This window comes from Cyprinus carpio, unplaced genomic scaffold (assembly GCF_018340385.1).
Source record: "Cyprinus carpio isolate SPL01 unplaced genomic scaffold, ASM1834038v1 S000006530, whole genome shotgun sequence".
In the NCBI taxonomy this organism is placed as follows: Eukaryota; Metazoa; Chordata; class Actinopteri; order Cypriniformes; family Cyprinidae; genus Cyprinus; species Cyprinus carpio.
Genome location: NW_024879195.1, coordinates 892,775 through 909,464, shown reverse-complemented (window position 1 = coordinate 909,464; position 16,690 = coordinate 892,775). Strand labels below are relative to the sequence as shown.

General features: G+C 40.1%; 1 long non-coding RNA gene, 1 pseudogene and 1 gene segment (V, D, J or C); 2 read left to right on the top strand and 1 right to left on the bottom strand.

Moving 5' to 3' along the window:
• LOC109081985 overlaps nt 1–6,190 on the top strand; it is a 58,396-nt gene extending 52,206 nt beyond the window's left edge. Inside the window, 1 exon segment of the C gene segment in view lies at nt 6,091–6,190. Within this exon segment, the coding sequence occupies nt 6,091–6,102 (12 nt within the window).
• LOC122143901 overlaps nt 1–16,690 on the bottom strand; it is a 355,125-nt pseudogene that overhangs the window by 107,619 nt on the left and 230,816 nt on the right.
• Nucleotides 1–16,690, top strand: part of LOC122143908 — a 299,947-nt gene that overhangs the window by 101,655 nt on the left and 181,602 nt on the right. The gene's annotated exons all lie outside the window — the stretch shown is intronic.

Here is a 16,690-nt window from a genome sequence, read left to right as displayed (position 1 = left end):
GAGATATCTTTGTTGTAGGATCCTTTCAACTGTTAAGCGGATTTCCCATAAAAACGCTGGTCAGTGCATTTGTTGGTTGCATCCTACAAGGTGTTGCTAAAAGTAAAAAAAAAAAAATCCTTGTTTGCTATTTCAGTCTCTTTTAAATAATAATAAAAAAAAATATTTCGAGGACCAGAAGCAAGTTGATTGTTTGTATGTATGAAGGCCTATGTATGTATGACTGAATGAATGAATGAATGAATGAATGACAATATCAATGATGTAAAACTTGAGAGTATCTCAAAGTTGTTGTTTTTTTATTATTTATTATTATTATAGGGGCAGATGCAGGAAGGGTTTGATTAAGTTTATTATAGCCTAAAAATGGTTTCACTTTTGCATGCTGAAGAGATGTTTTCACTGAATCCATTTAAAAGAATGAATGAAGAAAATGTTCGCTTTGAGGTTTGATCACATGAACATTCTTCTTGTGGGTTTTTGGTTACTAACTCAAAGGCACCAGTCACTGTGTCTACTACTTCGACTACTGGGGGAAAGGAACCAAAGTCACCGTTTCCTCAGGTAAGATATTGTCGATACTTTCTGTTATTTCAGTTTTATACAATTTTGAAGATCAGGTAAGTGGTCTTGACACAAAATAACATGCAGTCATATTTACAATTTTTGTCTTTGCTAATAGTGGAAAGGGGACGTCGGTAATCGTAAACAATATCGAGTAAAACTCTCAGATTAAAGGAAGTGCGTACTAAAATATCTCAAAACTAGTCGCTTTGATAACGGAGGGCTGCGGTAAGACAATATACTATTAAGTAAATAAGTAAATATACTATTAGGGTTATGGTATGGCTCTTATCTCGTTGTGACGGTGCCTTTGACTACTGGGGAAAGGGAACAATGGTGACTGTACCATCAGGTGAGTCGTTAGTTTTTTGTTTAGTTAGAGACAAAAAAGGGCATGTTTAGTAACAGATTTTTAGTCCACTAAACGAAAATTAGAAAGAAAAAAAATGCACAGTGTTGCATTTAATTATGAAATAATTAGGATTGTAGCTGGGTTTGCTGATAACGTTAGTGTTTTTGTGCGCTAAAGAAATGAAAAGTATCACTGTGACTACGCTGCCTTTGACTACTGGGGGAAAGGCACGTCGGTCACAGTGACATCTGGTAAGAATTCAAATTTAAATCTTTCATAAACGTTGACAGGTGTAATGGCAATATAATGGCAAAACTAAATGTACGTACCGCTTGTCAGTTTTACAAGAATGAAAGTTAGACTCAATTAAAAGGAAAAATAGTTGAATTTGTGGGTTAGGATAGTTGAATTTGTGGTTTATTGTAATAAGTGCGTACATAATAGCAATTTTTTGTACAATATCCATGGCTAAAACTGTCAGTGTGACAATGCTTTTGACTACTGGGGGAAAGGAACCATGGTCACTGTCTCGTCAGGTAAGAAAAACCTTCTAAACAAAATCTGTTTTAAGTACGAACAATTGTGACAGGTAATTTGTCAAAATGTTTAAATTTAAGCAACATTTAAATGGCGATCTACTCTGCGATTAGGGCGATTAAAGTCGGGACATGTCTTTAGAGTTTTTCTGGAAACACAAAGATTCGCATTAGCTAATTATGAATAATTAAATTTTAAATAATTTGATGTGTACACGCATCCAGATAAAACAACAAATCAGCTACAGGTCATTTAACAGTCTGAGTCTTGCATTTTTATACTGCGTTGTAACATTAAAATAATATCGTGTAACTGGGCTTATTATGACTACTGGGGAAGCGGCACCAAAGTCACGTAACAAACAGTAAGATTTTATTATTAATTGCAAGGACAGTTGTGTCGTAAAATAAGACAAAATGTCACATGTGTTATTATTATTATTATATCTTAAGAGTTTTCTATTGCGAAGAATCTTGATACTTTGAGTTGTTGCCAAATGTTTTGTAATTTCACTAGAAAATTTAAGACTGCATAATTGTATAATATTGTATAGCTGTATATCTGCTTTGGATTAAAGTAGTTGTTGATAAATTATTTGTTGTAATAAATCTGTGAAGCTGCGGAACCCAGAAAGAAGTAGAATTGTTGTTTTGATGTTAATTATTTCTTTCATTCTTTTGTTTTGTATTCGGTTTTTAAAATATTAGACGTTTTCAAATATTAAAACTGCTTAAAGCTGCTATATAATACATAATTACAGTTACAAATGTATTTATTTTTTCATACGATTCCAGAGTTCAAAGTACAAGGTGCTATATAATGCTCTTATTTAAAATTCTCAAAAATCGACCAAAGTGTTATTATGGGAAATAAATGTATTTATTCAAACGTGTCATTAATATAAAACACAACATAAAATCTATTCTATTTAATATTGTGTTTTGTCAATTATTTGAACAATTTAATAACCTGACAGACAAAGCAGAATCCCAGTAAAAGAGATTCATATGACAGGTCAGTTTATTCTATAACTAACTACACAGCAAAACTATGTATTCATATTTTTTTCATATTTTATTATTTTACTCAATTATTGAACTCAGTTTACTCAAGCCTAGCAAAGATGGCTAAAATGTATGTCTTATTAAGTAAATAACATCCTCATGAATTCTGTTAAGTATTAAATTAAAAATGACTAACACTAGTAAAGTTTATTTTTTATCTTTTTACTTGAAACAGTATGTCTTATTAAGTAAATAACATCCTCATGAATTCTGTTAAGATGTGCCCACAAACGCCTAATCAATAACATATATATATATATATATATATATATATATATATATATATATATATATATATATATATATATATATATATATATATTCGAGAGACAAAAAACAAAACAAAAAAAGAATAGATTAAAACTGTTTTGAATGGCAAAATTTTACAGATGTTGATATTCAGATGAAATTACAAAATTAAGAAGAGTATAGACAATTATTAAACATGTTAAGATGAGATTCTTGTCAAAAAAATTTTGTTCAGTAATGCCAGTTTGTAATAGCTTGTGGTTTTGCTGTATGTGTTTTGTTCCCTTATTTAGATCTCAAGAAAAAACCAGATGTGTTCACAATGTCTCAGTGTGAATCGTCCTCGGATTTAGTGGTTTTTGTTTTTGTGTGTTTTGGGTTTTGAGTTTATTTGTTCGCTTCTCTTGATTTCAAATGGAAGGATAATGGAAAGGACCTGAATGATTTCATGGAATACCCTACAGTACAAAATGGAGTTAAGACTTTTAAAGTCAGTCTTTTGAATATTACCAAAGAGAAATTTAATCAAAACAATATAACTTGTGAAGCACGGCACCAAGAAGGCAACATCATCACACCATTCAGAAAAGGTAATGATAAACAAAAATTTCAGTTGTCCTCCAGATAGTTTCAGAGTATATAAACATATATTGTTTTAATTACAGTGAGTCCACAAAAACCAACCCTGAGTGTGGTTCCTGTAATAACTCAGAAAAGTTCATCTGTGATGTGTGTTGTTGAGAATTTCTACCCCAGGAACCTCACTGTACAATTGAAAGAAAAGGATGGCAAAATCCGGAAATCAAAACTTGAGTACAGAGTGAATACTGAAGGTCTTTACACAGCATACAGTCTTTATAAAGTCAGCAGTGAAACTTGGACTTCAAATATTGACTATATTTGTGAGGTCACACACCAGGGAGTACTGATTATTGAGAAAGCAAACTTCAAAGGTAAGTCATCATGTTGGTTTGCCTTTTCTAATTGACTCTCTCCCTTCAATTTGAAATTCACACAAAGATGCATTCCTTCAAATTGATCCCAGTGTATGATTTACAGACATATACATAAATCCAATTAGGCTATATTAAATCATATCTACTTTCTTACTCCCTTGTAGCTAAATTTGCACTGACACTGAAGCCACCAATTCAAAAAGAACTATTTGTAAAAGGGAAAGTTGTCTTGGAAGCTGTTGTTTCTGGAGATACAAAGGATGTAGTGGAAGAAGCCACAGTGTCATGCAATGGAACTGTCACACCAGGAGAAGTCAAGTTTTATGAAGATATTTCACAGTTTATAAGAAAACACAATGTCACTGTTGATACAAAGAAATGGTTTGATGGTGAAAAGGTCACCTGCACCCTCTCTGACAAAAAAACTAACAACAAAATCCAACAGGTGATCAATTTTAATGGAGGTAAGTCACCAGTTTAAAGCTTTTAAAACTGAAGGTTGTGACTCTGTATTCGTAGATGCTGAAAAATTTGACTATTTTATTTTCTGGCAAAAATGCAAGAATGCTTAAACACTATGGGATGCTTTTTTGCTGTGTAAGATGTTTAACTGGCTCTGTACACAATAATTGTTTCACTATTTTTGCACTATTACTGTTGTTTGATGAATTGTTATCATTTTCTCCAATTCAGATGGACAGAAACCCACTGTTTTCATTTACAGTCCTGACAGTATTGACACAGATCGTGTCACTCATGTGTGTGAGGTCACTAGTCCTAAACTCAGCGATGTCTATATCATGTGGATAATTAATGAAAAACATTACATAGAGGGCGCAACCAGTGCTCCCATCCATCAAAACGACTCCATGTCTGTTTTCAGCATCCTAACAATGACAAAAGAAGAGTATGAAAAGCTCAGCACCACCATCACCTGTGCAGTCAAACATGCCAACATGAAAGATATAAATGCTCCATTACAAGTGTCAACAAGCAAAAGTAAACAGAAAGAAGTTGCATGTGATTAATGTGCAAGCATTCCCAAACTATCATTGTTCATCTGTTATTCAGTGTTCCAGTGCTTTTGTCCTGTTGCTCTCTCATCAGATTTTGTAAAGTGTCTTCAATGTTGTTTTATGTGCATATTTCTGTCTCTATGTCTGTATCACTTTACTGCATGGTTCAAACACCAAAGTCAAATTACACTCAAGACTTAATGTTTAATTTGATATTTACTTACATGTTGCATGTAAGTAAATATGGTCACATGAAAACATTGTCAGAACATTATCATAGAGCTTCTTTATGTCTTGTTCTGTGCTTACTGTACTGCTCTTAGCCTATAATATAACATGCCATTTTTGTGTTGTTTTACAAGCAATAAATATTTGTGTTTGCATGATTCAGTCCAGCTCTCACATTGTTTTTCTATTCAGAAACTTGGTGTGCTTCACTTTCTGCTCCCGTTTGTTTGTTTTTTCCTCAGCATTTATACTATATATATATATATATATATATATATATATATATTATATATATATATATATATATATATATATATATATATAATTTATTTATTTTTATTTATTTGTCTGTCTTTAGTAAAGCCACTTATTCAGTTCTAAAGATAACCATAAAAATTACAAGGAATTATTGGCCTTTTCAATCAATAAAACATACAGATGTTATATGTGATATTTTTATGTGCACTTGTATTATTAGTATGTCAGTTGAAAATAGTAAGTTACTTGATAAGCATACCATAAATGTAATAATATACCTTTGCATATTTTAATAAAGTGTATGTTCTAATGCACTATCAATATCAACAGACAGGACTATAACTGTATGTTTGTCTCTTCAGTGTACACTCAGTTGTGTGTGCAAATGAATTGTTGAGTACACATATGCAGTAGATAAAGCCATCATGTGCTTAAGTGTTACTAACTAGAAGTCTAATAATACTGGACTTTACATTCAGGATGTATGTGTTATGTTCTCATATATGTGTTGCACACCATACATATGTGTCCTGTACATGTGTTTTCTTTTTCAGGTGAGCCACCTGAGCCAGAGACAGGCTTTGCTCTGGACTGCAATAAAGATGTTCTTGAGGAGGATGAGTTCAGAAGTCTCTGGTCCCTGCCCACCTCATTTATCTTCCTCTTCCTCTTCTCTCTGACCTACAGTGCTGTGCTCAGCCTCTTCAAGGTAATACAAATATTATTAAATATCGTGCAGAGAATTTTAAGTAAGATGACGCCTTTTGGAACTTTTACTGTATGTTGTTAGTGTTTTATGCATGCTTCAATTTAGATTGGATTTTGTCTTTAATGTGTTATTAACTATAAATATCTATTTTTCCCAGGTGAAGCAGTGATGATTTGTTAAAAGAACTTGTGAAGACCCCAAGGTTTCTTGTTTGTTTTGTGACTGTAATTAAATGTTAGTCTAATGTATTTAGAAATCAAAAAAGAAAAATAACCATGTCATCTCTATTTCTCTTTTGCTCTGTCTATTCCTGTCTTTCTGTACGCTTGTCTAAAAAACATAGAGGCTTTCCGAGATGTTGAAACTACATAATTTGCCTCTGTGCACACATTTGTGAAAACACTGACAAATATGTACACATATCAATAAAATCTTCTTATATCTCAAAATGACTTTTTACTCTTTTGAATATAATATCAGCCTCTTACTGCAAATGACATTATCTTGGATTTTCAGTAGATATTACTGTGATATTGGTAGAGATCCCTCAGGACATACTAAAATGTGAGAATATTATGTAAAAGAATAAACAGCCATGACCTCAATCTTGATGTGTTTGCTGCTTATCTAAAAGTATGAGGGTAAAAACATCTGTAGATTTCTGATGAATTTATAAATCAATCAGATTAATAAATAAAGCTTTTGAACACCTTTGGAATATTTTGAAAAGAGTCATATCTCAAACAGATTTGAAAAATCTCAATTTTTACAATTATTTTTTATGTTATTTTTAGTCCGATTCAAACTGCACTCATATTTTATGGTAATGCAAACGTGCATTGCAATGTTTCACATCACATTTTATTGTGTGTTTCTCTCTTGGTTTGTGGGTGTTGTATTTGAATATTTCATCTCTGGGGATTCTGGGGATCCACAAGAGCAGATGAACATCTCACATTCAGCAGCTGCAAACTGTCGAGTACTCAAGGATTTTTTTATTCTTAATAATAGCCAAACAGTAATAAACTGAACCACCCATGTGCAGTTTCTAACAAGCTTGATGAGCTACAAAGAATTCAAAACAAATGTCAATGCCATGTCGTAAAATGCCCATTTTACAAACACTGTTTATTCTGTGATCTGATAAAATTGTATCATCTTAATATGTAGCATGCTCATTAATACACTTAAGATTCCTTTTAATTCTATCCAAAATTGAATAAGTGATTGAACTTGTTGTGTGGGTGAGGGTAATGTGATGGGCAACATGCAATGTTAGTGTATTATTAGGATTGTGTGGGAATTATACCTGTATGTTTTGGAATGGTGTATTTATTTTTATTTTTATTTATTTTATTATTTATGTATTTGTGTGTGTGTGTGTGTGTGTGTGTGTGTGTGTGTGTGTGTGTGTGTGTGTGTGTGTGTGTGTGATCTGCTCTCCCGGTTGCCTATGATAAATTTCTCCTAAGGGAGACAATAAAAGAGAACTTACTTAAATTAATGTCTAAGAAACGTTGCTTTGCTTATATATGCAAATATGCTGGGCGAGTGTTTCATTTGACTAAGTAGCCATACTCTCGAAGGAATTTCAGAAGGTCAAAATTAGATCTATTCGAGAGCGTTTGTGTATACAAGTCTCTCTTTCTTCCTCTTTTTTTCCTCACACCTGCTGTAGTGAAACTGCGTTCCTGTTGATGACTAACAAATCTTAGGAAGGTTAAAATGTTCAAATTTAAAACCGAAGCCAGCTAAACGACTTATTTTATTACACTTTATTAATGTTTATATTTTATTTAGGCCTATATATATTAATGTAATATATGGTTTATTTTACACTTATAATGCGTAACTCAAAAAGGGGGAAAAAAAATCGTATTTAATTTGGAAAAGATGTATTATGTATTATATATATATATATATATATATATATATATATATATATATATATATATATATATATATATATATATATATATATATATATATATATATATGATGTTTTATTAACAAGGTTCGGGAGGAGCACGATCAGATAATCAACCAATTTGGCACAGGTGCAACTCGTTTAGCTAACCATCTTAACTAGCACAATACGTGTATATAAATGCAGCCTACTTACCTCTATCCTGCGACAGTTTTCCGGCATTCGGTTTTGCTCCTTTGGTCTTAAGATCACAGACTTAATTTTTTCCGTACAAAGACGAGACCTGTACTGGGGATTTTTTGTATCCTCAGTCGCAACCTGCAGGCCCTAGGCTCACTCCTTTTCCACCAGTCACTGCCGCCGAGCACGCTCTCCACAACGCCGAGGCTGAACCTCCACTCAAACTGGCGAGACTCAACTTCTTCCCTGACATCCCCGTATCATTCAGCCATGCAAATATATTATCCGATCGGAAAGTGGATAGTGTTTAAGCCTGAAGCAAACACTGATTTATTCAGACAAATTATTCTCGCGGAGGGTAAACAAAGCGGATCTGTACATTCTTCACCCTGCAAATAATCCAAGTCCGCCAATACATCGAGCAAAGCCCCGAGCTTGCCTCACTCACCACCACCACCGTCTCGCACAAGACCCGGCTCTTCTCGAGCTCTGGGTCGCAAAGGCAGGTCTCAAATGAGCCAGGGTCGTGCCCCAGTTCTCACCGCAGCAAAACCTCATTCGCTTCCCGCTTCGGCTCAATAACTTTCACCCGTGGCTCTTCCGGCGCTCAGCCCGCATGTAGCCAGGCCTCCAGCTCGTGTAGCTATATACATAAATACTATTATTAATTATGCTTGTAGCAGTCACTAGCGCGAGGCTGCTTCCGCTAACGGAGCAGGCCGTGTTGCAAAGGTAAGAAGTTTGGCAAATTACGTTTACTAAAGGTAGGTTGTTTGTTGCTAGAAGTTTTTAAATAACAGGAGAACATCATGGATGTTGATGTCATTGTTGTAACCATGACGCAAAACTGTTAATAGAACACACAATGAAATTACTCACATTTTCTGTATTAATTTCTTTTTCAATAGCATTTTTCCTGTATTTTAAATTGCATATTATACTCAGATAGACAGAGAAGATGGAAATTGATTTTCGGTGAAAAAAGTTCAACAGGCCGGCCTAAATAATTTACAATTATAGGGGCAAACTAACAACCAAGGTGTATCATAAAGAAACCATTAAAATTATTGAACAAGTGCAACTAGCAACCTAATTTGCATGCGTTGTGCATACTGCTAGGCACCTCACTCCAAGTCTCTACCAGCTGATGTGTGGCTGGGCTGGCTGTTTCAATACTTACTACTTTTTGTGTGGTTAAGAGGAAAAGTGTCTTTTCTTCATTCTATCACGTTTTTTAAATGTTAAAGTTGTCATATTTCTCCTGCTACTTCTAACCTTTCTTTTCAGTGGTCTCCAGCTCCCATAACACATGCTGGTATTGAGGCTGTTTCTGCTAGCTGTGCAGGCTGCACAGGCTCGTCAGCATCTTCTGCTGTGTTCAAGTCCTCCTGGAAATTTCGTACTTACGAGTTGACAAGTCTTAATGGTGACGTCAGTTGCCTCCACCTCCCATAGCAGATGCTAGCATGAGGCTGAGGTTGCACAGACTCTTCAGGAAGTCACAAACCCCACTCCCTCCCCGTCGCCTACAGCAGCTGGGAAGAGGCTGCGGAGGCTGTCTCCGCTTGCAACTCAGGCCTGGCCACATTTCAGGCTTTTTCCTCCTGTTTTCTAATGACCTCTTTTTTTCTTTCAGTTTGCCTCCTAGCTTCCATAGCAGACACTCAGTCCAGAGTAGCCGTTAGTTAAATGTCAGGATGCCTCTACTGACAACAGCTGCCCAGGCCCATCTTCCTCATAGCTCCCCTACTTCATTTATATTACATTGTCTTTCAGGATCAAGGTTCTACTGGCTCCCCTCGAGCTTCAAGACGCAGCAGGCCGTCAAGTTTGGGCCTCGGCCCAGATTCAGATGCTCCTCACACTGCAATGCCTTCCTCCTCCTCTCAACCAATCACTGCAGCACAGTCAGCTGCCGCACCGCATGCAACATTGCTCACTGGCATGGTTTCCCAACCTCCTTTTATTTTTCACTCTACTACCCGGCTAGCGTGAGGCTGCCTCCACTAGCCAAGGTCAGTCACCTTATTTTTGTTACCCTTCCACTTGTTCTTTTCCCCATCAATGGCCAGCAGCTTCTCCTTGCTGCAGATGCCCAAGTGAGGGCATTTTCAGCCAGCAACACAAGCATACTGGCTCTCCCCCATTTCCATCTGCTCTCTTCTCTTCCTACGGCTTCCCCTGGGCACCAGGAGCTAATCCCATGCGGAGGCTGCCTCCGCGAAATGGTTATGGCCCCTCCCTTATTTCAATCTTTCTTCCTATGGCCTCCCCTAAGCACCAGGGGTTGGCAGCTTGTACATTGAGGCTGCCTCGCATAAATGGTTATGGCCCTCCCCTTATTTCAATCTTTCTCTTCCTATGGGCCTCCCCAAGCACCAGGGGGCTGGCATCTGTGCGTGAGGCTGCCTCCCGCTAAACGATACACGTACCCCTCCTTATCTTCCTTCTTCTAACTCTTTCTACCCAAACTAAACCTCAGTATACTTTATTCACAGTGGCCCCTCTACCTACTCCACTGAATGCTGCCACTCCGGAACGTCCTCCTGTCCCTAATACCATCAAATCTCAGATTCTCACAGAAATTCAGAGCGCTGGCTCTGGAGGCAGACCCATCACTAACCTTAATTTATTTCCTACCTTTTAAATCCTAGAAGAAACCTCCAAGCATGGTCTATTAAAGGTTACTAAAGTGACGTTTCAATTTTGCATTAACTAATCTACAGCTTTTCCTCCCCCGAAATAAATAATTCTCAAACTTCTCTTCTAATCAAATGAATTCAGCGCTCTCGACCATCAAACCCGGATTCCAGACAACCTATAACTCTGGACATCCTTACAAACGGCATCCAAAAATCTCCTCACAGGGTACCATTCAAGCCATACCGCTCGTCCCCTTGATGTCATGTTTTTATTGGCTGCTTCGGTTTTCTGAGATGCTCAAATCGCAATAACCTCTAATTTCGACCCCAAACTCCACCAGACAATCTCGGGATTTTGTCCATACTTGATAAGCAGAAACTATCACTTACTTCATTAAACAAAGTAAGACGGACCAAGAAAGGAAAGGCCACTACATATTAATTTTTAATCTCCCTTCCAATCAACCTTATCAGGCTCTCCCCTCTCTTATGTCTAACTCAGGAACAATCAATATAAATCCACGCACTGACCCCTCTCTTTGTCGACGACTCTTAACCATCCAGTTACATCGCCTTTGGTTCCAAAACACTTAAAACTTATCTCTTTGCTCAATCAGGCTTACCTGCAGAAAAATTTGTCCAGCCACTCACATTTCTCGCGATCGCAGCAACTACAGCAGCTAAATTAAATCATGTTGTTTACTCAATTAATTAGAAGCTCTCCTTCCTAACGCAGTAAGTCACCGCTCAGCTTTGGTCACAGTAAGGGCTCTCAGCCACAAGCTTCAAATCTTCCTTGCCTTTGGCTCAAGCATCGGACGTGGCTCTCCTCTCTTTCGGTGCAGCAGGTCGCAGGCCCCTCTTCGATTAAGCCGCGAGAGCCCTCCATCCGATGCATCAAATCACGCCTGTATCCAGCCAGCTAAGGAGACTCTCCCTTCCGTTACGCTTAGACAAGCAGCTCCCTTTGGACACAGCGGTAGTCCTCCATCAGTCGCGCCTCCTTGCTTAATCAGCATTGGGACGGGGCTCCCTTCCGTGCAGCAGATTCGGCCGGCTCCCCTTCGGGTCGCAGGGTTAACCGGCCCGTCGCTCTCGAGTTATGATGCGTTTCGGCTGCGTGAGATGGGGATCCGGTGCAGCAGAAGCTGTCGGCTGCTTCGGGTAGCGGAAGTGGGAGTCCCTTCCATCAGTCCGCGCTACCTTACTTATTCAGCATCAAACAGGGCTCTCCCTTCCGGCGCAGTAGGTCAGCGTCTTTCTGGGATTAGCGAAAAGGACCCCTCCGTCTCGTTGTTTCGAAAGGTTATGCGCTCTGCAGCAGACGGGGCTCACACCCGTGCAGCAGAGTTGCAGGCTCCCCTTCGATCTGGCCGCGGAGTCCCTCCATCAGTCGCTGCCTTTTTGCTTATTCAGCATCGGACAAGGGCTCCCAGCTTCGGTTACGTAGACTGCCACGCCGATTAGTCGCAGGGTGAGCCCTCTGATGCAATGGAGTCTGAGTTACAGCTGCGCAAGCTCAGCGGCAGACAGGGCTTCTCCCGTGCAGCCAGAGCAGCTGGCTCCCCTTCCGGCTGCAATGGGAGCACTCCATCCGACTACGATCAGTCACGTATCAATTCTCCTTGCCTATTCAGCATCTGGACGAGTTCTCCTTCGGTTGCGAAAGCAGATCCTCGGCTCACTTCTCGTCGCAGGGGTGAGCCCTCTGTCTAATCGCCTGAGGTTATGCTGCGTGTTCAGCGGCAGACAGGGCTTTCTTCCCGATTGCAGCAGAGCTACAGACTTCCCCTTCAGCTGCAGTGAGAGCTCCCTCCATCAGATGCGTCAAACTGCGCCTCGTGACTTCAGCCGCAAGAGGGACTCTCCTTCTTCGGGTGCAGCAGACGCCGCATCCAACCGGGGACTTAGCGCGAGTCCCTCCATCCATCAGCCGTCTCCTTGCTCATTCAGCATCGGACAGGGCTCTCCCTCCCGGTGCAGCAAAGCTGGGCTCCCTTCTCGTCGTAGTGAGCCCTCCATCCGGTCGCGTCAAACGGCTGTCTCATATTCAAAGCGTGCAAGAGGGACTCTTCCTTCCGGTGCAACAGAGCCGCCAGCCCTTCGATGCAGCAAGAGTCCTCTATTTGATATCTGCCATCGTGCTCCCTTTTTTATGGCGGCACGTAGGGCTCAAGCCAGTCCGATCGCCATGCAGCGACGCAGCTCACGTCGCACTGCACAGGCTCTACACCGTCGCTTCTGCACCTTTCTCTTTTCAGCATGCCATATTTTTTTGAAGGGCAACTAAAGATTTCTGCTCTCTGGCTGCTGTCCCATGCCTTTAAGCTTCTTTTGGGGAGTTCCTCGTTCAGGCTATATTCGGGCTCGGAGTCTCCCCCAGGACAGTGCACACCAAAATATGCTTACTATTACTAACAGATTAGATGTACGAGGTGAACTTCGTGAAAATGATAAGTTTGTAACAAGGTCTGGAGGAACACGATCAGATAATCAACCAATTTGGCACAGGTGCAACTTCGCTTTGCTACCCATCTTAACTAGCACAATACGTGTGTATATATGCAGCCTACTTACCTCTGTCCTGGCTAAAGTTTTCCAGCATCCCTCCTCCACCCCAACTCCTCACTCCTAATCTGTTTTTATCCCACATTAGGGACAGGGGAGTTCTTCAGTTAGGGCTATATTCGGGCACTGGAGCCCTCCCCCCAGGACAGCACGCCAAAATATGCTTACTATTTGCTAACAGATTAGATGTGTATATATGGGCCGTCGCTATAGGGGCCCACGGCTGAGGCCAGCCTAAAAAGACGATTAGGGGTGCGTTTCCCAAAACCATAGTTGCTAACCTGTTAGCAACTTAGTTGGTTGGCAATGGGAAATTGCATTGCAAACAACAAAGTTGGTAACTTAGTTAGTAACTATGGTTTTGGGAAATGCACCCCAGGACAGTTGACAGGCCACTGCTGCGTGTTGTCACGAAAGATTATCTTTTTTATGTGTTTTTAAGCCTTGCAACTTGCCAATTTAAACATTTAAAGGTTTAAACGCATTCAAAAACACAAGGCAGCGGAAAAGCTCAACTGTAAGTTACTGCGGCGCTGTGTTAGGTCGCGCCGCATGAAAATACATGTCACAGACGGCAAACACTGAACTGGGCTCTTTGCGGAAGTTCCTCCTGCACCTGAATGAACAAATACAAATGCGCCAGTTGTTTAAACAAACAGAAAAGGATGTGAAGGAGCCCAATTCAGCACCGCGGTGTTCTGGTGTTCAGGGCTCATGCAGAGAGAGGCGTCTCAAAATGCCTGAACAAATCGCCTCTTTTTGCTCTTGTACCGACAAACACATACAAAATATGTCAAAATACCCGTCTTTGAAAGTATGTTCGAAAAAACTGTCGATTATGTCTTAAGTGAAAGTAAACTGTAGAGAAAAAAATCGGATTGTATAATAGTAGAAGCGTTCATCGTCTATTTTTTTTTATTGTTGAAATCTATTTTATACACCATTTTCGTTTCTATAACGTGTGAATATATCCTCTATCGTATTCTACAACAAAAACAATCAAGCCTTGCCTTGTTATCACTAGTTTTTTATTTTGATTTCCGGAGTCCGCTGGTAGCTTATAGCCCATTAGCATCACCAAGCGTGGTTGTCGCTAAACCAGCGTGCATAAGCTAATACTCTATTCACACACATTACAATTGCTTTACTCCGCTGTTACTTGCTTTAATGGTGGATGTTTGTCTACCTTTTGAGTGCAGGTGGCTGACCGTTGAGCTGCATTGATTGCGGCGGCTCGGCTGCAGGGCCGTGGAGAAGCAGATTCCGGGTCCTGGAGCAGAGGCAGGCCCAGCTGAGGAAATGTGAGGAGAGCCAGCTGGGGGAAACCTCCGGACTGGCGGCTCACAAGTCCAGGAGTAAGTATACAGTAGCGCTGCTAACAGTCCACCACTTTCCACCCGTGGTGGTACTCTGCACTGGGCGGTGCACCCAGGAATGGCGATCTGCCCAGATGTCCTTCCGCCCGGCGGGGACTCCCGCGGACCCTGGGTGCATCATGGCCGGAGGGGCCAGCGAGCCAGGCCCGAGGCGGCGACGCCCTCCAGGTTGGCCGAGATCTCCGCGGGAACCGGCTTCTCTCCCCCTCCCTTGAGGCCAGGCAGCTGAGCGCAGCTGATCGTCGGAGACTCCGCTGAAAGATGCGACCGTCCGTGCTCGTTAGCCCGAAGGTAAAGTGCACACTCACTGTCTCCTGGTGCTGCGTGTTCTGTGATGTTTCTCGCGCAGTACGCGGTGATCCTGAAGGCCAGCCGAAAGGCCCCAGGCGGTGCGTAGCTCACGCCCGGGGTTAACGACACTGCAGCGGCAGAGGCGGAGGCGCTGAAGAGGGACTTCAGGGCCTGATCGAGGCGGGTTCGCGCAACACGCCAGCGGCGGCGATCATCGTCAATCAGGACCGCTGCCCGCAGCGTAAACGGGACACGAAAGGTTCAGTAGACTTTTGCTTTAAATGAATGGTTATTGTCATGGTGTAAGAGCAGAAACTGCTCTTTGTTAATAGTGGAATCTTTTCTGGAGGCGACCTAGGCTTTTTGCGCTGATGGCCTGCACCCAGCAGAGTGGAACCCGGAATATCTCTCTGACAACATCTCCAGGACTCTCACGGCTCCATTATGACTAGTAAAGCCAATTCTCAAATAACTGCTATGATGGCTTTGTTCTACCGCTTAAATGTTAGAAGTACTTCGCTGTCAATCTATTAAGACTGTAGCAATATGTTCCCAGTCGTGAGGTCAAAATATAAATTTAATGTAGGATCTAGAAAAATCTTATCATTGATTAAACCAGAAAAGCATTAAAAATAAATGAACAAAACAATTTTTAAAGTTTGAGGCTCATAAACATTAGATCACTCACACCCAAAGCAGTTATTGTAAAATGAAATGATCACAGATCATATAGTTTTGATGTACTCTTGACTGAAACCTGGCTAAAACCAAATGATTATATTGGTCCTAAATGAGTCTACTCCATCAAACTACTGTTATAACCGCATGAGCCCGATCTGGACTGGTCCGTGTTGGGGGAGAGTGTTGCAACAATATATAGTAATATTCTCTAGTGTTACCCCAGAAACAGGATACAGGTTTAAATCATTTGAAATGCTTATGGCAATATTTATGTTGCAATGTCAGATATGCAAAGAAATCTATTGTATCTCTTTCTCTGGCTACTGTGTATAGACCACCAGGGCCATATACAGAATTCTAAAAAGAATTTGGAGATTTCCTCTCCAGACCTGTTGGTTACCGCTGATAAAGTGCTAATTTTCGATTTTAACATTCATATTGATAATACAAATGATGCATTAGGACTTGCGTTTACTAACTTATTAAACTGTTTTGGAGTAAAGCAAAGTAAATGCCGGGCTTCACTCATCGTTTTTAATCATACGCCTCTAGACTTAATTATATCGCATGGAATCGATCTTACTGACATAGATATCGTACCTCAAAGTGATGATACCGTTACATGACCATTATAGCGTCCATTGCATTCTGGTATTGATGATAATAACTATATTAGCTTCGCCGTTATCGTCCGGGCAGAACTATTGTTCCAGCCACCAAAGACAGATTCTGCAAATAACCTGCCTGATTTATCTCAACTGCTCTGTGTACTACGGCATAAATCCGCATAGAACTAGATGAAATGACTGGCAACATGGGCACTATCTTCTCTAATACATAGAAGCTAATTTGCCCCCATCAAATTGAAAAGGTTAGAAAAACGTACTGTGCCATGGTACAACAGTAATACCACGCTCTCAAGAAAGAAGCTTCGTGAGTCTTGAGCGCCAAATGGAGAAAAAACTAACGGAAGATTTTTTAGAATTGCGTGGAAAACAGTATGTCCAGCTATAGACAGGAACTTAAAAACTGCCAGGGGCGACATATCCACAAACTCATAGAAAATAACCAAAAACAATCCAGGTTTTACTT